Source organism: Cyprinus carpio, chromosome B11 (assembly GCF_018340385.1).
Source record: "Cyprinus carpio isolate SPL01 chromosome B11, ASM1834038v1, whole genome shotgun sequence".
Classification (NCBI taxonomy): domain Eukaryota; kingdom Metazoa; phylum Chordata; class Actinopteri; order Cypriniformes; family Cyprinidae; genus Cyprinus; species Cyprinus carpio.
Window position 1 is genome coordinate 17,963,383 of NC_056607.1, and position 24,276 is coordinate 17,987,658.

General features: G+C 34.9%; 1 protein-coding gene across 1 annotated transcript in view; it reads right to left on the minus strand.

The window, feature by feature from the left end:
- Positions 1–1,945: 1,945 nt before the first annotated feature.
- The window catches only part of LOC109079769 (A disintegrin and metalloproteinase with thrombospondin motifs 9-like), a 38,374-nt gene continuing 16,043 nt past the window's right edge, over positions 1,946–24,276 (minus strand). Inside the window, exons 23-39 of the mRNA XM_042734337.1 lie at positions 23,557–23,676; positions 21,327–21,434; positions 21,056–21,223; positions 19,694–19,969; positions 18,739–18,900; positions 16,412–16,588; positions 12,190–12,357; positions 10,468–10,644; positions 8,540–8,710; positions 8,131–8,316; positions 7,708–7,837; positions 6,359–6,453; positions 6,089–6,183; positions 5,796–5,929; positions 5,569–5,660; positions 3,944–4,048; positions 1,946–2,305 (exon numbers count right to left, since the gene is read on the minus strand). Of these exons, the coding sequence (XP_042590271.1) occupies positions 2,216–2,305; positions 3,944–4,048; positions 5,569–5,660; positions 5,796–5,929; positions 6,089–6,183; positions 6,359–6,453; positions 7,708–7,837; positions 8,131–8,316; positions 8,540–8,710; positions 10,468–10,644; positions 12,190–12,357; positions 16,412–16,588; positions 18,739–18,900; positions 19,694–19,969; positions 21,056–21,223; positions 21,327–21,434; positions 23,557–23,676 (2,454 nt within the window). The 3' untranslated portion in view covers positions 1,946–2,215. The remainder of the gene's footprint in view (positions 2,306–3,943; positions 4,049–5,568; positions 5,661–5,795; positions 5,930–6,088; positions 6,184–6,358; positions 6,454–7,707; positions 7,838–8,130; positions 8,317–8,539; positions 8,711–10,467; positions 10,645–12,189; positions 12,358–16,411; positions 16,589–18,738; positions 18,901–19,693; positions 19,970–21,055; positions 21,224–21,326; positions 21,435–23,556; positions 23,677–24,276) is intronic.

A 24,276-nucleotide genomic window follows, 5' to 3' on the forward strand; every position in this document is an offset into this window, starting at 1 on the left:
AATGTTTTAAAATATTTATGAATTTTCTGTCTAACTTTATTCACATGCAAAATTAACTGATTTATGATTTGATATACATTCATTTACAATAATGGCTTCAGGCATTCAGCATTACTCAAAGTGACGCATCAGTTTTCTGCAATATTTAAGGAAATATCGCTCTATTATCTAGATAATTGCTTTGTTAATTTCAAAAAATCCTTTTTAATTATTAGATTATATGCATTTAAAGGTACATGCTACAAAACAACACAAATAAATTAATCTGATAATTTTATAACCATAGTAAATTTAAAAACAAATATTTAAAAAAACAGCACCATCTAGCAAAGACCAATTTGGGAATGTTTTTTAGTACTTTAATCTTAAAAAATGTGTTCAAGTACTACAATATTGGCTTTTTAGGCTTTGCCTTTGTTGTTTTTTTGTTTTTTGTTTTTTTTGACCCGTCTTTTGAGCATGTTTTTCTTTTGATATTGCGATGGTCTATGTAATGAATACACCAAAATAATAATATTTCAATATTCCAATTGGCATAAATTATTGCGGCAATAGATTTGAATGAATTATCACCCCAATAAATACACAGTAAAAAAATATACACATAATGGCAGTGCAGTTATTAGTGAAACATGTAATTTACTATGACAATAATTATTCAATAAGTTATGAAACAGATAAAAGCTTACAACAGGCACGACTGAGGTAGTATTTAAAAATAAAAAAACATCACATTACACTGCACTTCACCCAGCAACTTGAGGCATAATTTTGATGCATGTCACCTCTTCCAGACTGCTTCTGGCTACAGACTTGTTCTGATATTTGGTTCTGTTTGATATTTGGAACACCTAAAATCATTTAAAAAATTTGATTCAAACGTCTTAGACCATCTTAATTTTATTTAAGCTAAACACTTTGTCTCAAAATGTACTGCTTAGGCAATGAACAAGATGACCAACTTCACACTCTCAAAATAAAATGTTCAAAACACAAAGCTGTCACTAGGATGGTTACTCTAAGGTACAAAACCTTTTTTTTTTTACCTTATTTACCCCTAAATGTTACTAGCTTAAAGGTACATACTGTACAAGTACCTAAACTGTACATATTAAATCTTTTGAAAGATACCATCCAGTGACAGTTTGGAATTCTCATTTTGTAAACCTTTATCTAATTCCAACCGTGCAACCTACAAATTCCCCTCTTTTGCTATAGGCAGACTTCTCTTTCCCCTTCTCAGATATTTATCTAAACTCTACTCTCCCACTAAGATGTTTCCTGCTCTGTCAAAACAAAAATCTGAACACAAGTCATATCTCATCTCTTTAGCCTTCTTTCTACAAGAAAAGTACTAAACTTACCAGACACGACATCATCTATAAAATTCAAGAAGACACTGAATCACTGAAATTTTCACAACAAATATACCATTCATAAATAATTAGGAATAACATACACTACTGTTCAAAAAGCTTGGATTTTTAACCATTTTAACCATTTCATTGATCAAAAGTAGTGCTGTCAAACAATTAACCCTGATTAATCACATTCAAAATAAATGTTTTTTTTTTTACATGATATATGTGTGTACTGCGTATTTTTATTATGCATATATAAATACACATACATACATGTATATATCTAAGAAAATGTTTTGTTTATATATTAAATATATAAAAAATATAAATTATATTAATATAATCAATATAATCAGCATATTAGAAGGATTTCTGAAAGATTATGAGACACTGAAGACTGGAGTAATGATCCTGAAAATTAAGCTTGGCCATCAAATGACATTTTAAAACATAAAAATAAAAACAGTTATTTTACGTTTCAATAATAGTTCACAATATTACTGTTTTACTGTATTTCAAATTAAACAAATTGGCAAGTATAAAAAACTCTTTCAAATATATTTTAAAATCGTAAGAGATCTCAAAAAAAAGAAGAAAAAAAAAACAAACTTACCAACAATAAGCTTTTGAACAGTAGTGTATAAATACATCCAGCAAAATAGATGCCAAAGAATCTATACTTCCATCACTCCTAATGGCTCATAAGTGAACTGTATGGCACTTAAAGAATCATACACATAAAATTTTGATTTCCCTTTAAAAGAAATTAAGTCTGACAGTAGAAATAAGTATTTAGAAACAGGTCATACACTTTCCTGCTGGTTTGTCTGCAGACCTGACCAGTACACCTGCCATCATGACACTTCAACAAGAAGTCCAGGGCTGGAGGAGGGAGTACATTTTCCACAATAACCACCACATATCCCAGAAACTCTACTGCCATCCTGTGGATACAAGAAGAAGTACATCTAAAGTTTGCTTAATATTGCTAAAACGCGCTAAAAATAATTTAGAGAAATTCAAACCCCAAGGGCATGAAAACACACCTCAACAGACTTCAGCTAAAGATAAAACTCTCTCTCTGCATGTCCTCCAGAGCTCTTGATTTAGGACAGTGGATCATTTTGAATGGATTCTGTTTAATCTCCACCAAAAACTCAGTGGCGCCCCCAGAAAATTTTAATAGGGGTGGCCAGATGAGGCCACAGTAAATCTTGGGGTGGCACATCAATAAATAAATAAATAAATAAAGGGTTTGCAATATTGACAAAAATGATATCTCTGTGATTTCTGGGATTTTATTGATAACGAAAATTAGACAATATTTTGCTGTGTGTTATTGTGCTGATATCTTATTTCTAAGTGTGCTGACAGCTGAGGCTTTTTTTTTTTAACCTTTACGCCATTTTTTTCTAAAAGTGTGCACCATCAAAAATGATCTTTGCAATGCAGAGAAAACAGAAACTGAATCTGAAGTGCCATTTAGATGTTTTTACACACTGTTTAATGGAGCTCTGAGGGACATGGAATACTTTAACCTGGAGTTACAAATTAATAAATAATGTTTTGATATTTTAAACATAAAACATTTAAAACTGATGTTTGAAATTGTTTAAAAAATGAAATGGTACCTTAATTGTGAAATTAAAACAGCCAGTAGGTGGCAGCGAGTCACTGTTAATAAGTGAGTCATTGCGATTGAACCGAATCATTTAAACGGTTGATTCATTCAGGAACGAAACACTGTCATGTTGCTCAGAGATGCAAAACAGTGGCTGTGTTTGGAATGATTTTTGTTTTTAGAAATAGAGCGCAAAAAGTGAATGTTGTCTAAAACGTAAAACTCTTGATATTAACTTCTTTTTTATTGAACTGTTGTATGAAATCAATGTCACATTTGCAATTATGCAGACTTCTGGAGAAAAACGTCACTCTTCGTGTGATAGTAACTATATTAAATGATATATAAATTATATAGATCTAAAATTAATAGATTTAAAATAGATTTAAATTAATAGTAGCCACTGCAAATCATCCTAGGGGTGGCCACAGGGGTGGCCAGAGTTTATACCCCTTGGGGGCGCCCCTGCAAAAACTATCCCTCTGCTGACTTCAAGAAGGACTGGATCTGCACAGCAGCTCCTCAGCTGTGTTTAATTAAAAGGACACTTATACCAAATAAGATGGATGATGTACTACATGTGCTTAAAAACAAATTCCAAGCCAAAAATGGACAATATACTTAATCTACTATTCATTCAGAGTTGCAGGTTCCAGGAACAACACATGGTCTGGTGAACTTGCACACATTTTACTCTAATCATTAGGCCTTCTAGTCAGCATTAGCTAGAGTATCTTTTGTTTTATAAAGTTCTTAAACATGCTGTGTTTTCATACTACGAAAAAAAAAACTTTTATATTGAAAGGGAAATGTGGAATTACAACATCCTAATGGGCTAAATAGAAATTGTATAAATTTGGTATAAAAATGGATTACAAAGAACTGTATTAATGCATGATTTTATGATTTCAATTAGTTTCTTTTCAGCATTCTTTAAGTCAGTACATGGTGGTGGACTTACCTGAGACCTGTGAATGTCAGCTGTGGCGTAGTTCCCTTGGGAAATCCACCTAGTGCTTTCTGTCACCTTAAATCCTGTTCCTGAGAGGTTAATCCTGAACCGGCCCTGAAAAAAAGAGCGTATTGTTTGAGTAGTCAAAACATTTTACCTCCTAGCAACAGGTGACAGTAGTACGACTTTTAACCTCATACTATCTGAACACTAAAATCTGGATGAGTAAACTAATCAAAGACAAACATGTCATTCATATATTTATTTATATAGAAAGAGTAAAAATGTTATAAAATTATCTTTTCGCACTGCGCTTAACCCCTGATTATCGTCATTATTAATGCTGTTTTTAACACTGGATAGAGAATTGTTTCACAAATATACATTAGCAGGGGTAGCACTGTATGTTACCTGGGGTTAGAACCATTTATGCACTGTTAAACGACGCAGTGTTAGAATGTTATGGCTAGATGCTAAGCAACAGACCCCTTACGAAAAAGAAGTTTATTCAGGTGTGCTATTAGTATACTTCTTTTAAACTAAAAATAGGAAAGTATGCTTTTTTACTTCTCAGAAATGGGCATTATGTACTCCTCAGAAATATACTTAAAATGACATTTAAGTATACTTGACTTATACTTACAAAAAGTCTAAATATATTAGCTATACTTGTGCTCCTAGAATCTGTGTTTTCATTGTTATACAGTAGAGGGCGCTAGTACACATCTTCTGTACAGAATTTCCAAAAAAAAAACACATATGAAGAAGAAAAATAAACAACAGATGCTAACACATGTAATCTAACATGATCATCTGACATGAAACAGCATCAAAACTGTGTAATGTTATGGAATAAAATGTTGACTGATGAAGAGGTAATAATTACAGTCAGATAGACTAATTAAAACCTAAATAGGGACATAGTAGTATACAGTACTTAAAGTATGATGTAAAGTTCACTTAAAGAAAACTTATGAGTATACTTGCAGTATAAAACTACTAAACTAGTAGTTTACTCAGACTATACTTCAAAGTGTACAAAGTATTTAATTAATGAACTATCAGTATACCTATAAGTTCACTTTTAGTATAATTGCAGTACAAACTACAAACATAGAGGTAAACTAGCTGTGTACTCAAAGTTTCCTACTGTTATACTTAAAGTATACTTAAAAGTATACTTTTATATACTAGAAAGTGGGCCAATTTAGTCCCAAAGGGTATTGAAACACTACACTTACAAGTATACTACTAGAACACTGATATTTGTATACCTACTACATAAAGTATACTTAAAAATATGTTTGAACTTTACTTAAGTATACTTAATAAAATAAACGAAGTATACTACTTTTTGGTAAGGGATAGCCAATTGCGTGTCTCATATTCATGTGCTTTGAACAGTCAGGGAAATGTGTTCTATAAATAATTATTTCAACATTAAAGGGGAAAACATCAAAAAGAGATGTAAATTGCAATGAAGAATAGAGCAGAGAAGAGAGACTTTGTAGCCCAAAAATCCACTAAGGAAAAAATTCATGAAGACAGCAATATAAACCGGAAATATGAGGATGTCTTTATGTAAACAGGTTTGAGAAATGAGTGTGAAAAGCCCTGTGGGGTGTGCTACCAACCTGTGGGCAGCGAGCAGCACTATAGCAGTCTCCTGCCGTGGCAAAAGGAACCCTATGCCCTTCATGAACAAAGGCAAATTTCCAGTCTGTGGCTATGCAAAAATGAATGAATGAATGAATGAATAAATGGCATTTTTAAATTTAAGGTAGGCATATTAAAGATTAAAAGGGCAATGAATAAATGAACAAAAATAATTTCTGGTAAAATGTGTGTTAGCTAGGCTTACTTATAATGGTCATTGTGCCGAGGTCCATTCTAACTCTTGTGAAGGTAGAAAGACCAGCAGCTGTATAGTCTCTTCTACACTGGCAATCTTCTCTCCTGCTTAGGTTGGATGGGCACTGTGTGGGGTCCATCAGCCTGGACAACATCACAAAGAACATAAAGAAATGTTGTTTCTTTGAAGGAAAAATTAATAATATAAATATATAATACAAATGTATTTTGTAAAAGCATATAAAATAATGCAATAATGCCTATTTATACACTCGTAATGGAAGTCAAAGGGTTAAATGTAACCTGTATCCGAAGACCTCAGAGAAGTTCTCTTCTTCTCCGGTGATCAGCGTGATATACTCCTTAGGACTGTCCGTGTTCATCTCTGAACAGTAGATCTGAGGGATAGAGGAGGTAAGTGGAGTTTAAAAAATAATAAAAAAATAATGTCTAAACTAAGAAATTCTTTTAAATCAGGAATTCATTATTTGTGCCAAATAACAAAGTTCACTTCTCTCTGAAATGTTTCATAGAACAGCTGAAATTCAAATGAGACCTAAAAATTAATCTTACTTTTAACATTTTTCCATCAATTTTCAAAGTCTGTTCACCGTCAGAGACGATACCTTTCTGGAGCCGTACATCTCTACAGTTAGTGGGGAAGTGGCCTGAGAATGAGAGAGGAAAAGAATTTGTACAGTACTGATCACATCTGATCAGTGGTCTGTAGCACGAAGCGAGATGAACAAACTCAGAGTTGCAGAGTAAGTTTTCAGTTGACAAAAGCCGATAAAGCCAACCTGGTTTAGATCAGGTTCACTGGGCTCACAAAGCTCGATACAAACTTTCACTGTCAACTCAGAGTTTGTGATTAAAGGAGTAGTTCACATCCAGAACAAAAATTTACAGATGATGTACTCAACTCATAACCTCAAACGCTCGTCTTGTCTAGCTCTGCATGAACTTTGGTTTTTCCAGTTCATGACAGTTAGGGTATGTCGAAAAACTCCCATCTCATTTTCTCCTCCAACTTCAAAATCAACCTACATTTTTTGTAAAGGGCGTTTGAACTTCTTTGCATGTTCACTTTGTAAACACTGGGTCGGTACTTCTGCAGCGATGTAGGACAATTTTGAGTAAGATTATTGTAGAGGTCCTGAACTTTATATTTGGCGGCAGACATTGCTCTGAAGGGTTCAGATTCTGAGCTATCCACAGATAAACCCCGCTGAGGTTTGAACACCCCAAAGCCTAAGCAATTGCGATATATTTTATATGCAACAGTTGTATATTGCAGTAGAGTAATACAGCACTGTGAATAAATATGGACAAATTTAGCAATGAGCTGGATAGATGATATACCTCCGTGGGCAAGCAGTTAGTGATCATGTAAGGAGGAGTTGGGGATGGAGGAAGGTAAGCTCCATTCGTCACTCAAACTAGATTTAAGTATACTTACCAGAGATGTATTCTCAGCACTGAGAATTAAAATACCAGAAGCAGATGCATTTTTTCTACTTTTTAGAATTGTTAATGGACACTTTCCCTGCTGTAGTTTTTTAAAACTATTTTGGCTATTTATATTTTATCTTGCTCATACTTGTAAAACATTTAAATATTTATTCAAATAAAAAAAAACTGATGTTATTTAATAAAAATAAAAAAATTAGTACTGGTAATTAAACAACAGAAAAGAGTTTAATAATAACAGTAACAATAGTAACATAAAATAATAGTAATAGTAACACTGGTGAATTCATTAGAACTACACTGTCCATAATATAACTTTACAGCAACCTGAGATTTGTTTGCCCCTTGGTGGTAAACCTTTAATTTCTACCGCTATATGAGCATAAATAAACTATAAGGACATTCATTGTAATTCACTGTCCTGCAGCTACTACTAATTCATTGTTACTCACAAGAAGGACTGATGCAGGATTTCAGTTCCTCGGGTTTGGAGGAGGAGGAACAATTTTCAGAAACCTCACCCTCTGCTGATATACACTGGACTTGTCTCTCTGTCCAACCACTTCCACAGCTTGCAGAGCACTAATATACAAAACAAAAACAACAACAACAAAAAACAGACATTATGGGTTTAGTAATGACATCTAGTAATTTAATATAATTTTATATCTTGTAGAATTATTCAATTAGGTATATATTATTATCAGTCCAGATCTTTCTTAAATTCAGCAAAACCACATATTATACATTTTTCTTTTCTTCTTTTTCTTGTACAAAATGACATTTTTCGATTAAAGAGTTAGAGTCATTCCTTAAAAATATAACATTTTATTAGAAAAATTCAAATAACTGAAGAATTGCTTTAATAAACTCACAGGTCCCCATATACCCACTCTCCAAGCAGGACAAGGCAGCCGAAAGCAGGGCAAGATGTCCTCAGGAGGGGTGCCAGGGCAGTCTAATGAAGAGTTAAGACTATACTCATAATTATCAATCCCAGCGTGAACCTCACTGCAGGATACCAGCCTCCTCTGATACCCCAGACCACACGTGACCGAGCACTAAAATGAAAAACAGCCTTGATGGAAACGAAACCCAATCTACAGTGTCTAAATCTTTACTGTAAATTGTCCATTGGTGTATCATAAATGTGCACTTTACAAATTGCATCCATTTATTTATTTATTCAGTATAAGTAGTTATTCAGGATTCAAAGCAACTTAAACTGTAAAATTATTTCCAAATATAATTTTCAAAATAACTGTATTATTGCCTGTCTCTCACCTCAGACCATTCTCCTGTAATCCAGATGAACTCACAGGGTTGTAAGTTACAAGGTTCCTTATCAGCTGGTTTTCTCTGGTTCATGCAGTACTCCTCAAGCACCTCATCTTCATCCTTATCCAAACACACCACTGCTCGAACCTTGTACCCAGTACCACATGTTTTGCTGCACTGAAGGAAACGATATCCAGAAAAGTGATCATCAATTTCCAGCAAGCAGGATAATACTGATACTAATTTGATAAGCCTAGATAAGGCGTGGGAGGAAATTACATCACAATCTTGTATACAGTATGTGTGCACCTTTCTGTTTAAAAACTACATAATTTGTGATACGCTCTGTGTTTTAGTGGTTTTAAAAGCAAAATTCAGCTTTAACCAATAATATAATGTAAGATGAATGCTAACCTGGACTGGAATCTTTACTTTGGGGTTAACTGCAATGTAGACAAAATAAAAGAAGTGGGAAGAAAGGTACCTGTTTCTGGGAATTCTGTCATATGCTGTAAAGTGTTGACAGTGAGCAGCACCAAGCTTTGTGCGAGGCAACTTGGCCCCTCAAGCATCCGACAGGCAAAGTGAGCTAGTCTAATAGGCTCCAGCTGCCTGTGTCTGCTGTGGAGGGGGGAGAAGTGGAGGTGTTCTCTAGAGCAGTGCACTCAACTAATTACACTTCTTTTAAGTGCTGTGATTTCATGCTGCTAGATGACCCAGATTCGAGTCTTATGGAACCGTTTTTGTTGTCTGAAAAGTTTTTGTGTAGAGCAGCGGTTCTCAACCTTTTTGACTCAAAGACCCCCCAACGGTCTAACATGATATTTAAAGGCCCCAGTATAATATAATATTAGCAGAAATATTGTGCAATATATTATTATCAGAAACTGGAGGTGATGATATAGGGAAATTAAGTTTAAGGTATAGTCCACAAATCATCAAATACAGCTTGCGCATTCATAATAAAACATGCTGCAGATGGCTCCGGGGAATGACGAAAAAGCCCCCTGTAGCGAATACATGTGTTTTTGTACAAAAAAATCCATATTTCAGTTGCAATTAACACTTTTTTCTTGCTTCCACTGACTGTCATACACTGAAGCAGTTCTGGCGGATGACGTAAGACACGCGGCATTGCGTGATTAGTGATGAATGCATAGAGAGAACAAAACAAAACGCCAGTCTAAAATTAGAAGTACAAACCAAGGATTTGTAAAGAAAAATGTCGGAGGATTTCAATATAACCCAAGAGGAGACTGGTTTTCCTTTGCTAAAGTAAGGAAACTTTGCTTCTTTTCTTTGCTCCTATAAACAAACCCACGAGACTAGCATATCTCAGAGGCGCGTGCACTGCGCATATTACGTGCTGCGCCATCCACCGGAACGGATCCGCGTATGACAGATAACGGAAGTAAGAGGAAAGTGTTTATTACTTATTACAAAAACACATGGATTTGCTACAGGGGGGCTTTATTCATCCCCCAGAGCTGTCTGCGGCACGTTTTATTATGAATGCGCAAGCTTTATTTGACGACATGTGCACTGTACAAGTACAACACCCGCTGACTGCAATGATATAACTTGGAATAGCCAGGATAATTTTTTTTATATAACTCCGACTGGATTTGTCTGAAAGAAGAAGGTCATATACACCAAGGATGCTTCCAGGGTGGGTAAAACACAAGCTAATTTTCATTTTTGTGTGAACTAACCCTTTAAATTATGACAGAATTTTTTGGTGAACTATCCCTTTAAAGGAAAAAAATACTTCCAGAGATGGGGATGATTAAAAAGTAGGCGGTCACTGTTGTGCTTGATTGCATTTTGCCCATATCATCTGAGAGAGAACGGTTTGAGGTGCATTCGTATGCTCATACACACACTTGCCGCTGCTCATGCACATTTATTTAATTCTCACTTTGTCACTTATTCACCTCTTGCCAGTCTCCTTTGGCCCAGCTGTAGTGTGAGATGCAATCGGTGACCCGGCAAGGCTGTGTAGAGGGCGGGCGAAGGATACGGGAACATTTAGACTCCTGCATCCTGCGCTCGTCACCACTGACACAAGAAACCTCACGATGCTGCAGCCCATTTCCACAAGATGATGAACACTATGGAGAACGACACAGGTGGGTTAATGGAACTCATCAATTCTATATTTCTGTGATCTGTTTACATACTGTAAGCCTTAACAAATCACAGCTGTCCTCTAGTTTGTTCAGATAGTAATTACTTCCATTGAAAGTCATAAATCAAAATGTGATGACAGGATTACAATGAGCTGTCTGTTGAGAGGTTTGCACAATCCTGCTCCGTTATAGCTCAGAAAAGTGCTGCTGTACCTGAACGTATGTGCACGACTTTCAACAGCAACCAGCATTTTTTTTTAGCTGGGGCCACTGAAAAACCAAGGATAAGGTAAAAGTTCTTATCTTTATCATGCATATTCTATTCTCTTTTCTAGTTTTGTAAATGTGATGAGCCTAGGTGGGTTTTTCATTGCATGAATGCCATCCAAATGCAGACAAGCGTAAAAGGGAGAAGAAAAGAAATTCAACTCTTCCATAAAAATAACCATTAAAGTATTTTTGCCAAACAAATTCTGCCAGTTTACTTTCAACTCTCATTTCACTGTATCATCAAGCCTGCTTACACAGAAGATGAAGTTTGACATTTAGCTAAAACAGCAGTGAAACTGGATGAAATGAAATAAGATGGAATTGGGCTCTCCATACATTTGCATGAGTTTAAATATTGTGTGTAGATCATGCTGAGTCATTTGTTCATGCGTGTTTGTTTGTTGATTGGAAAGGTTGTTGAATTGCTTTTTATCAAGAATATTTTAAGATAACAGGCAGAGATATTCTGTGTATGGAAGTAATTTTCATAGAAAAGAAAGATTTTGAGTGCTACTGTATCCTATTGGGAAATATATTAAAACAGTGAGTGATCTCTGAACACATCTTACACTATGAATATGTTTGCATTGCAGAAACAGAACAATATACATTTGAAATGACTTATTAAATATATTACATTGGTTTTGGTTGGGGCAGTATTCAAACTGAGGTTTTTTTTTTTTTTTTTGCTCAAATTCAAATTGATAAGTAAAGTGAAGATTAAATGAGGGCTTTAATAGATTTTTGTGAAATTGGGACATGCTGTGGAATACAAATACATACTGTATATCTTTCTGCATATCTGCTTTAATTCTCTTCGGTTATTTACTACAGACTGCGCCTGTAAATCTCTAAAACTTGATATTTATTTACATTACTGTTCAAAAGTTTGAACTTTTTAAGAACTTTTTAAAGAACTTTTTAAGAAATTAATACTTTTATTCAACAAGGGTGCAGTATATTGATCATAAGTGACAGGTAAGATTTTAACATTCTTACAAAATATCTCTATTTCAATTAAAACAAACAAACAAAAGTTATTTAAATTTTTTTTTTTTTTAAAGAATCCTGAAAAAAAATCTATGTGGGTTTACATAAAAATATTAAGCACCACAATGCTATTAAATGAAAAGTCTTTAAAATTACATTTTTAAAATACGTTTAAACACAAATAAACCTTACGGACCCCAAATATTTTTAATGGTAGTCCGTATATACACACACACATTGGAATATATAATAAAGTGTGAGTTTTACCTCTTTCCAGCTTCCCGTCTTCCACTTGGGGCACCTCCCACCTCTGCAACGCCTTTGCTTTTGTGGGAGGGGCAGGTGTAGGCAGTTCTCTTCTGGGATTGGCTGGCCCGTGTGACTGACACAAGTCACATTGCGGTACTTGTATCCTCTCCCACAGGACGCAGAGCACTGCAAGAAAGGGAAAAAAGCTACAGTGAAATCCAACTGCTTGATAAACACAAGCCTAATTGGTGTGTCATTTGAGGTGATTATGTTTGATTATGAAGCTGATTATGTCTAAACATGTGAATTTATGGGTAAGTCAAAGTAAACAAAAGAACAGATCAGACCTGTGGTAATCATTGTAATTACTTTCAAATTTATTACCATTTTGACAGCACATCATATTATGTGGACTATTAGTATATGGACATTTACAATATAAGATACCAATAACATAATACATGATATACAACTGGAGCAGCATAAACAAATCATTTGTTTTTAACTCAAATACTATTTACGGTATGAAAAGAGGAAAGAAAGTGTCTCTGAATCATAATGAATGGCAGTTGCTACATCCGCTTGCCGAGCTGAAGAAACAGTGACATATTTTCTGGCACAAGCGGGTAAAGGGAAAAGAGAGAGAGGCTTCCCTGGACCCCAGGATGGGAGAGGAACGGATAATCAAAGGGCCCCGTAGAGGGAGGATGGATATGATGCGACAAGTCTGAAGTTGAACGAGTCCATTCCCAGCATGCATTCACGAAATACAGGAACTAAGAGAACAGAAACTCCCCAACTGGATAATGTGTTCATGGGGATACTTTTTTAAGCAAGTCTAGCAAGTCAGTGTGTCACAGTTGTATTTAAAGTGATGGAATTCATTTTGAACAAAATAGGTCTTGGGCAAACGGTTTAACATTCATATATATATATATTTGCTTTTACAAATATTTACAGTACCAAAATATATACAGTTGGGTCAACTGATTACATACACAAAATTAAATAAAAATACACTTATCTTTAAAGCAAGACCTCATGTACCATTGTTATAATGATCCACTTTAATAATTCATCCAAAGCCCTAAATATTGATTCATAATAAATCATACACTTGCGTACTCTGCCTCAGATTATTACAGTGCGTGCTTATGTGTGACAATGTGGAATATATATGTTCTTTTAGGGATTCTATTACAAGTGTAAAAGTTGCATGCTTAGTTTTGTGTGAGTGTGTGAAGGTCTCTTTAGTTGATATGAAACATCAATAAGCATACATTTAATAAATTGTATCTTGGTGCTAATTTCTGTAATCAGCTCTAAAAAACTTAAAAGAGGCTGGTATTTTAATTATTGACATCTGAAATGATTTTTACATACAGTACAGCAATAATGTGTATGAATCTTAAGGGGCCATATCATTTAGTTTATCATAACATATATCATTTCATTTGTTTTCACATGGCAAGGCCTTTATTTCAGTCGTGGTTAAGGTGTGGAAAGCTGCCATACTGTTGTTAAATGAATGCACCACTGATTTAATGAGCACAAATGACCAATTTTTTCCCTCAAAAGGATTCCAATGCAGGGTAATTTACTCAGAAATTCCCCACCCACAATCCTGAAACGCACAAGCTTGGGTTTGTTTCCCAGAGCTAAACTGTTTCACCAAATGTCAGCAAATTTACAATAGAAAAATAAAACACAAATTAAAAGCAAGTGTATATGGGGTTTCTTTGTCAGAAATGAACAAAACATTCATATTTGTTATCCTTATAAGACACGTTCAAAACAAATATTCCAATTCATGACATCTGAATGCAATCAAACCATATAAGTTTAACTGTAATGCCACTCATTAGTTCATTGATCATGGCTTTTTAGACCATGCAAAATTGCTTTGTTTTTCCTTTAAATTGTTGCCACAAATGATCAGTCCAGGAATGGCAATGTACTTGGCCACATGCCTCACTACATTCCAACGTGAGGACTTCCAAGTATCAAACTGCACACAGATAACCAGGGTGCAGAGGCCTCCGTGCTATGTAGGGGCATCTCTCCTGCCGTTCATTCTTCCCATAAGAATAAAGCACTTTCCGAGAAGTGTGTCCATTCTGATTAGATGAGCTGGGAAGGCCAGTAAAGACCTCCACACATCAAAGGACATCCTTGACCCCCCATGCCCTTGTTATTTTGATGTATGCTCACTCGGTTGACTGTGACCATATCACCACCATCAGGGCTGGTTAATATCCTGTACTGTCAAAAAGGAAATAGACTTCTTCTGTAGGTATTGAGGTGAGTGAGCACCAAAAAAATACCCCCATTTAAGGATCATTAAAACAGGTTAAAGATGTTGAATACGCAGATGAGAAATGAAATAAAAGCACCCGGATAACACAAAAAAGTCATACAGAATTGGAAGTTTGACACATAAAAAAAACACATATTAAGCTCAGTGATTTTGTACCTTCTTTGATTTGAAAACATATGCTTAATCGGCAAATTATGTTTTTAAACAACCAACACCTTCAGAATAATACAAGACATTCAACATTCAAAGTCATTTTCTTTTCTAGATCACTAATTCACAAATCAACTAGTATTATTAATTAATTACACAAATTTGCCTAGTTTTCCAAACCACATCAATAATAATAATAATAATAAAAAATAAAAAATAAAAAAAGCTTGTTGTTTAATTTGACCATCATCATCAACAGGTTCAAACTAATATGGACAAACATATGGCAGCAGAAATAAATACAAATACATGCAATAATATACAGAAATGTTCATGCACACCTTCATCAATACTGCCATTTGATTTAAACCGCTTAATTTTCAGTCTGGTTACATTAACAGACCATGTCATGAAAGGGATTAGCACCATAGACACTATAGCACCATGACGTCTTTGGAAAAAAAAATATAGAAATTTGTATAAATACAGTGGTGTGAAAAAGTAAGTACACCCGATGAAAAATGTAGTATGTAGGACAGACATTGGATTGACAATGTTAATAGATAAAATAAATTATAATATAATAAATCATACTTTTAATAATGATTTTGTTTTTATATCACTGTATGTTTCTTTAAATATGTACTAATATATCCATGAGAGATTAGAGATCAAATTAAGCAGTGAATGGTTGCTTATGGATGTTACAGGATAGCTTAGCATTTGTTATCACTATCCACAAATATAAAGTGGATGGAAGATGTATGTGGGGCTCTTCATTAAGTCTGAGGTAGACACAAGCAACTGGCCAACAAGCATATTTAAAAAAAAAAAGAAAAAAGAAAAAAAAAAAAAAAGAAGAAGAAGAAAAAAAACTGGCCTTCCCTGGGTCTGAGGAAAATGCAATGAGGAATTTTACAAACTACACTAAACGTTTTTTTGTTGCTTAATACACACAAAAAAAGAGATATTACTGATTTTGTAAATAACCTAGAAAAATATTACAATTGCAGAACAAATCAACAGACAAAATGACACAAAACTACATTTGATTTTAGATTAGGTCACCACTTTTTGTATTTACTTAAAATGTACTACTGTAAGTTACCTTAAATATACAAAAATATAGCAACTATAGACAGATTTTCACATAAAGTCTCCCTTGTACTGAAAAAGCACCATCATACATTTAAAAAAGGTCAATGGCTAGCTGAGTTCATGTGAGGTATGGTTGAAAAAAATGAATTATGAAGATCGGTAGAAAAACCACAGAAAGATTGTTTCAGTATAATAAAGTAAACTGCCTGTGGCCAGAAGTAATAGCTCTGAAGTGAAGTGATACAAGTGTTGCTGCCCATGTATTCTAAATATTATATACAACTGTACTGTGTTTTGAACACAAGCCACAGCAAAGGGCATCACAATGATTTGTATTTATCCAAAGAACAGCTGCATTGGGCAAAAGAAAGCTAACAAAGAAAATTAAATGGGGAAAAAAGCAAACAAAACAGCATTCGACCAAAGAGATGCTCACTTTTTCAGTCGGGAAATAAGCCTCTAAAACAATATTTAACTGCATGTTTGGTAGATCTTTAAGTGCAACCGAAACTCGCTAAAAAGCAGCAAACATCAAAACCAGCTATTTGCTTCCTCGAAGATCAAACCATTTGAGTTTCAGTTTGTTTTCTTCATGTCTTGAGCGTAAAGAAACATTGGCATGTTGTGAGAATGAGAACTTATGAAGGGAAAAAGTGAAAATAGTTACGAGCGTACCGAGCTCCATTGGTCTGTGCTCCAGTGAGGGTTAATAGAGCAGGACTGAGTATTGCACTGTTCTCGGTCGGGTGGTTTGTCAAGAATTTCACAGCTCAGATCGTTAAAGCGCTCCCCGTTGGGCCGCTGACAAGCGACCAACCGGGTCTTTATCCCTCCTCCGCAGGATTTTGAACACTAGGGAGGCAGAAACAGAGTATGGGTGAGAGAAAAGAAAGAGTGAAAGTCTGGCTTTATTAAAAGATTGCATTTTTCAGAGAGCACATTTTCAAAAGATGCCTTGGACCACATATATAACGTCTCAATTCTCTTGAGTAGGCACACTTCTAAAGCTTCGTTCAAATAGACAAAAGACATATCGGCTTATCCTACTCAAATATCATTTGTATTTTTGTCTGTACAGCAAACAAATCCTATATTGACCCTAATGCAAGAAATTAATTTTACAAACCAGTTGTAAATGTGATTAAAAATGTTGATGCATGATTAAAATGTAAATCGTGTAATGTGACCAAAACCTGTCTTACTTAGCTAATGGATTGCATATACATACATGCGTTTGGGGTTGATTTATTTTCTTTCATACAGTATAAGCATTTTAAAATGTAATTGATTTCTGTGTAAATTATTCCAGTCTTCAATGTCATATGATCCTTCATAATCATTCTGATTTGATGCTCAAGAGCAGGGCTTGAAAACGAAAAAAAAAAAACTATATTTTAACGTTTCTGTTCCTGCATTCCTTTCGTTCCGAAACCAGTTCGGATGGAAGAAATACTGGTTAATAACGTTATTTTTTTTAAAACAATTTTCTTTGCCTATAATTTGCCTAATAATAATAATAATAAAGTACAGCGTTTTCTTTACTCAAAAAGAAAAGGAAAAAAGAGAGATCTGGTAACATTAGCCAATAACCCGCTGCGCTTAGTCAGCCAATACAGCATCATCTATTCTAGATTTTGGCCAAATGTAAGCTACTAAACAAAACAAAGGCTAAAATGACTGAAGGCTGAAGCAAAATGTTTACAAACATTCTAAAAACAATTATTAGTTTCTCTCCAAAACAAATCCTCTAAAGTTTAGGCTATAAAAATGTCAATCCAAAAAACAAATTAATTTAAGGTGAAGCTGATGTCTACCGCGCGAATCCAAATGTTTCCATATTCCCGACATATCTGGATGCTAAAATATTATTTATTATATAGTGTTTGTACTTTCATCGACATAAAACATCATCCTTCACATTGACTCTATCAGCACAGTGAGGCGTGGTCACGCGGAACGCAACAAATTTTGTAAAACGGAGCAGTGTAACTTTTTTATTTGTTTCTTTAACTGTATTTTATTTTGATAATGAACAGGCTTCAATATTGCAAAATGATGTTGTGTTTGTGCATAAGGCATCGGCGTGATGGTCATACCAATGCTAGCAAGACATTATTAAAAGCTGTCAAGCTTTTGCAAAATAATTAAAACTTTAAAGCTTTTTTAAAATAAAGAAAACTACTCTGCTGTTTCGTTTTCCTTTCCGAAAACTTTGGAACGTGTCACAATGAACCGTAATTTAGCACATTTTTTCTTTCGTTTCGTTAATCTGTCAATATGATTTAAGTGAAATATATTAAGTGTATATGCCTATATTCCTTTTTATGTAAGGCTATAGTTTTCCTGTTTTCTCCATTCACAGAAGCGCTGCAGGTGCATTTGATCTGTTGAATTCATCTTACACTATCCTCAGATAAACTCTAAGGGGGTGTATTGCCATTGCAACACCTATGATGAGTTCACAGCTGAGCAGACATTTCACTCGTTGGCTTCAGCATCACATTTGCATAGGCCATACCACTGTAATTCGTGATTGGTTGACAGCAAATTTCAAATATTAAATGGAATGATAAAATAACGTTATTAACCGGTTAATGGCCATTTCAAATTTTCAATTCTGTTCGGAACTATAAAATTTGATTTAGTTTCTGTTTCTGGTTCTGTTGCTGTCAAAATTTTGTTCGTTTCCGGTTTTCGTTTTCGTTCCTTGAACCGGTTCAGAGCCCTGCTCAAGAGACATTTCTTATTATTATCAATGTTGAAAAAAGCTGTGCCTCTTATATTTTCAGGATTTTCTGATGAATAGAAAGTTCAAAAGAACACATTTGAAATAGAAATCTTTTTTAACATTACAAAGGTCTTTACTGTCACTTTTGAACATTTTAATGTGTCCTTTCTAAATAAAATATTAAAATATGAATTTCTTGAAACAAATCTTACTGACCTCAAACCTTTTAACAGTAGTAAATAAAACCAGTTGAATTGAACTGAGAGCATCTTACCTCACTCCAGCTGCCATAGAACCACTGAGGGCAGGGGCCGGACTCACAGGAGCGTTGCTCTATGGGTTGAGTGCTTTCATCACAGCTGTTGGCAGGGTGGCCGTTCTCATCCTGACACACCACCGCACGCCTCTGGAATCCTCCGGCACAGGTACTTGAACACTGAGAAGTGTGGAAGAGAAACAGAAGCTACATAATGAGAGAAGGGCCACACACACACACAAGCCTTCCACACAATCACAAACAAAGCACATTCTCAATAGACCAATTTCACATTCCATTAGCCTTGACAGAAAATATACATCAATACATAAACACTGACCAACCCTGCCTCCTTTGATGAGAATGATTATGACTGGAATAGATTATGACTTTTTCCATTTTTTCTTTTATTCCTGTGATGAAAAAACTGAATTTCTTTTTAGCAGTCTTCACAATTCAGAGTCACACGATTCTTCAGAAATTCTAATATTACCTGAACTTTTGAATTATGTATATTTATACAGATGTAATGTGACTAATGGATAGTAATATTCAAAGTATCATGAATTATATCCTTAATAAGTGGAATCCGAATCATTCAATTGCTCATGATTATCATCATTTGGAAGGATGCAAATTATATATAGCTATAAAGGAAGCACTTTTCAAAAGTTATACAAATACCTACTTTAAGACAAATAGGAAGAGCTTCCCAACTGCTGCACAATATTTAGCTGTTCTTTGAACTCTAAAGACTATTTAAAGCAATGATATCATGAAGGAAACAGAAGCATTTATCAGAAAGAGGAAATGCTGCTGCTTGGATGACTTCTTAGAGAGTTCATGTACTGGTGAGCTCAACACCTTAGATGTCATTCTGTTCCTGGGTTTGCAAAAAGTCCTCTAACAGGACTATGGAATATATCAAATATTAAAGATATGCAGAGACATAATCATTTTTAGAGGTACTTACCGCCCCCCATGGTCCAGTCCTCCATTGATGTGACTGGGGTCTGCCAGCTCTGTTACGGTCAGTTCGTCCGGCGGGAACTGTTTTTTTCCGAGAATCATTGTTAGGTGAAAAGCCCCCGTGGTCGCTGGAGCGAGACGGACACTGGGGCATGGCACACTCCTGCTCTGTTGCTGGTTGATCATCTGGGTCACACTCATTCATTTCCACAACTTGATCACTGATGTTCACGCACACTACTTGCCGTGTAGTCTTACCCTGACCACAGGATACGGAGCACTGTAAATACGGACAGATACACACACACACACACATGATTGCATTATATTGTATATTGCATACATTGTAACACATTATACTGAACAATAACACCATATATTAAGATGATAACCTACCATGCTTATGGTTAAACTTAAAACTGGCAGGATTTCTATTTTTGAATGAACTATTACTTATATTAAAAATGGAAGAAAAATAGTCCCCTTAATTTATTGTGTTTGACTTTTTCAAATATCTGAATGTCTTGATTTAAAAACTAAAAAGCAGGAGTACATTAGCCAAAGCAATCACACCACACTAATACTTGTCTTCCTTTATAAATGTGAACAGTATGCACACCGAGCCCCATCTGCACACAAGAGCCACACAAAATGAACTCTCATCAGTTTCCAATTGAGCTCTGAACACCAGAATGAGAGCAGAATGATCAAGGTCAGTGGTCTATTATATTAGGCTGTAGAACAGCTGTGAATGAAAATACAAATACTTGCAGTATTGAAACAATGCTGGCTAACACAGTGGTATGTTAATATTGCACAAATAAACTGAATAAATACAGTAGGGTCCAAATGTCTGAGACCACAAAATGTAATTTAAACTTGAAAATAAACAAAATATTTAAGGATGGCAAAAAATTAAAAAAAGAAGAAGAAGAAGAAGAAGAAGAAGAAGAAGAAGAAGAAGAAAAGAGCAAAAAAAGGTATGCACTATTTCTAGGTCACAGATGAAATAAGTAAATTTGTGATCCTGACCATGTGAACTATCTCTGCAAATGATTTTCCTTGTTTCATTGAAATACAAAAATCATCTGTTTTCAACTTTTCACAAAAAAAAATACAATAAACAAAAATTAAATTAAATTAAATTAAATTAAATTAAATTAAATTAAATTAAATTAAATTAAATTAAATTAAATTAAATTAAATTAAAATTAAAATTAAAATTAAAATTAAAATTAAAATTAATAAAATAAAATAAAATAAAATAAAATAAAATAAAATAAAATAAAATAAAATAAAATTAAATTAAATTAAATTAAATTAAATTAAATTAAATATATGATAAAAAAAGGTATATTTTATTTACCGGAGTCCATTCCAGGACCTTCCACTGTCCGCACGCCACTATGGAGCAAACCTCACTAGCAGGAGGTTTTGGAAGATGGGAGCAGGCTGATTCCTCTGCTACTCCACCCTGCTGGTCACGGCAGCTTACATACCGCATCCGGGTGCCTTTTCCACAGGTGGCACTGCACTATTGTAAAGAACAACCATTTTACAATACAGAACCTACTACATCGTCTAGCACAATAACTACTAACAGTAATTCAAATACAGGACATTATTCAAGAATGTACCTGTGTCCAAGATCCAAAGCGCCACTGTGTTTTATGAGCTGGATGTGACATCACTTTGGTCTCTGGGGCAACAGGATGAGTAACAGGACACTGCGAGAGTTCACAGTCCTGTGGAAGGGAGGAAGTGGGGAAGGACAATCAATTTTCGGTAATGAAGATCCGTGACTCTAGGGGTGAGGCCGGTAGGGCTTCAAGACTGGAGCCAGTGTGCTTGATTTATGCTTGACTGGCTGAAATCACTTGTTCTGGGTCACTGTGCCTTACGGCAAATAGAGGATTTAAAACCAGGGGGCCTCCTGCTTTCTCGTTCTGTCTGCCATATCCCTCCTTTCGGTTCCTGACTCTCTCACACTCCCACCTACCTCCACTTATTCCCCCTTGGTTTCTGCCTTCGCCAATCATTTTACATGTCCCTCTGAAATACCTGACCCTGATTGGTCAATAACAGCTTTCTGCGGTCAAATAGTTTAGTATAAAGACTTTATAGTATAATTGACTGTTTTTCTACATAGCAATCGATTTACTGCGGAGCTATGCTTGTTCTTTCTGTTTATGTTTTATGTAACTTTATAATATCTACTCAAATCAAAATTTTACTTTGGTAAGTAGCTGTGTAATATGTGGGATAATGTACAGTCATCCTGGTATTATCGTAAAAGAAACTCCTTCGGGGTGATACAAGATCCTTCCACTTTCGCGTCCGGGTCCTGATCATCCTGCCTGGGTTTATTTTGCGATAATCTGTCTGTCTGTACAATATCCCCTATTTATTAAATTCTTTTCTCTCTCTGTCTCTTATAGTGTATATTACAATATATGTCTTTTGTATACATGTTCTTAGACTTTTATCAACCTGGTTGGCTTGATGGTGGGAAAAAAGGGCTCTTTCTTTCATCTCCTAAAAGCCTTGTGAAAATGAAGCTCTATAAAACCAATGCCTCAGGAAAGTTCATAAAATACTCTGTGAAATGCAGCATTCAGCCACTCCAGCTCTGCAGCACAATTACACTGGGGGAGGGGGAACGGGGTTAATGTAATTTTGCAGGTATGTGCAGATTGTTAAGTAAATAAAGATCCAGATGACAGCAAATGAACTTAAATGACTATTAAATATAAATCTGCAGTGGAACTATATAGACATGGAAGTTATAATCACAACAGAAAAAACTGCACATGCAAACACACAAGTTAATGGTGCACACACACATACAGGGTTCCCACACTATTTGACCAATGTATTTCTTTATTTTTGTCCAGTCGTTTAAAATAATATTAATAATTAAAATTCAGATTCAGATTAATGAATCATCTGAATTTACAGCACTAAATAACATAAATTTTAAATTCCATGATATTTCCAGATATTTCAAAACCATGGAAACACTTTTAAGGTTAATTTCCTGTTAATGGCCTGATGCAGCATGTTTTTTTGTGTGTGTAGACCCATGCTTTTCCTTCAGACAAGGCCTTATTGAGTGCAGGTGATAAATATGCTGGGTGGGAAACTTCCTTCCTGCCTTTCAGGCTGTACCTGCACGCACTTTTTTTCTCTTTTCCAGTTTCTCATTTCAGGATGATGTAAAACTACTTAGTAAAATAATACTTGTACATTCCTAAAAGACAACACCTCTCTTCAAATGACTGCGCAGTCATTAATAAAATACCTAAAAAATTACTTTTATCTTAAAAACTGAGTGATGTGTAATGTTTAAAATGTAAAAGAATCATTTTAATGGATAGTTCACCCAAAAATGAAAATTCTGTAATCACTTAAAGTTGATACAAACCTATAACAGTTGCTAATATTCACTTACTTCCATTCTTTAAAATGTCATCTTTTATGTTCTACAGGAAAAAAGAACTCAATTTGTAAAGGAGGACAGAATTTTCATTTTTGGATAAACTATCCCTCTAATGTATCAGTGCCACAAATCATGTCTATTTCAAGGCAAAACAGTGTTTGCAATAACGGTAATGCATGATCTCCAAGGTTTCTTAATTGTGCTGTGGTTCAGCTATTAAAAGCAACTTTTAACACACTCCCTGGCTTCTTGCTCTTTAATTTCATCAAGCATACAGCAAACTGAACCAGGAAGTCTGGTTCACCCCTTTATGGTTTTCAGTAGTTATATTATGAAAAACTAACACAGTTCTAAGTTTGTAATCAATAACAAAAAAAAGAGAGAAGTGAATGAGAGTAAGTTTGAATGTTAGATATCAACGCTCCTACCTGAGTGTCTGTTGGACGTGTTGCTGCATTACATTCAGAGTCATCCATGACAGAGCCATATGAGCCAACCACACACTTCACAGCTCTCATCTGATAGCCCGGGCCACATGTGGTGGTACACTACACACACAAATAAAGAGGGATGTCAGTTAGGGAAAGTATCTCATTTAATGTTACATTGTAATGCCTATGAATTACCCAGGAGAATAAGTTGATATTTAAGATTGCCACTATTGGACTGCTGGCATCAATCCAGCACTGATGTGATCAGCACCCGCATGGACAACCTGGGCCAGTAATTTGTGGGCCATCTTTCTCCTTTTCTTTATCTCTTTTCCTCATCGCTGACTTGACTACATCAAGGTCAAGCTTGTGTGCCAACATTTGCAGATAGATCGCATATGCTTCAGTAAAGCACCTCAAACATGCATTTATCATGATTGCTTAATCTATGCAAGAGTGATGTCTAATCTCTATCATACTTTAGGACTTAAAGATAGTTTGCCCACACAAATGCTACAAATTATATGATTCCCCTGGGTGAACTCTGGAAAAAAATCTATTTGCTTTTCTGAAGACAGTCTTAAATTGCTCAAGTGGATAGAAAACAGATTATCCATGAATAGATGATATTCACATGGAGTCTGCAAGTTTTAAAAAGTATTTAAGATGGCTTTTGTTACAAAAAGCTTAAAAAGATTTGAACACCACATTCTGCTC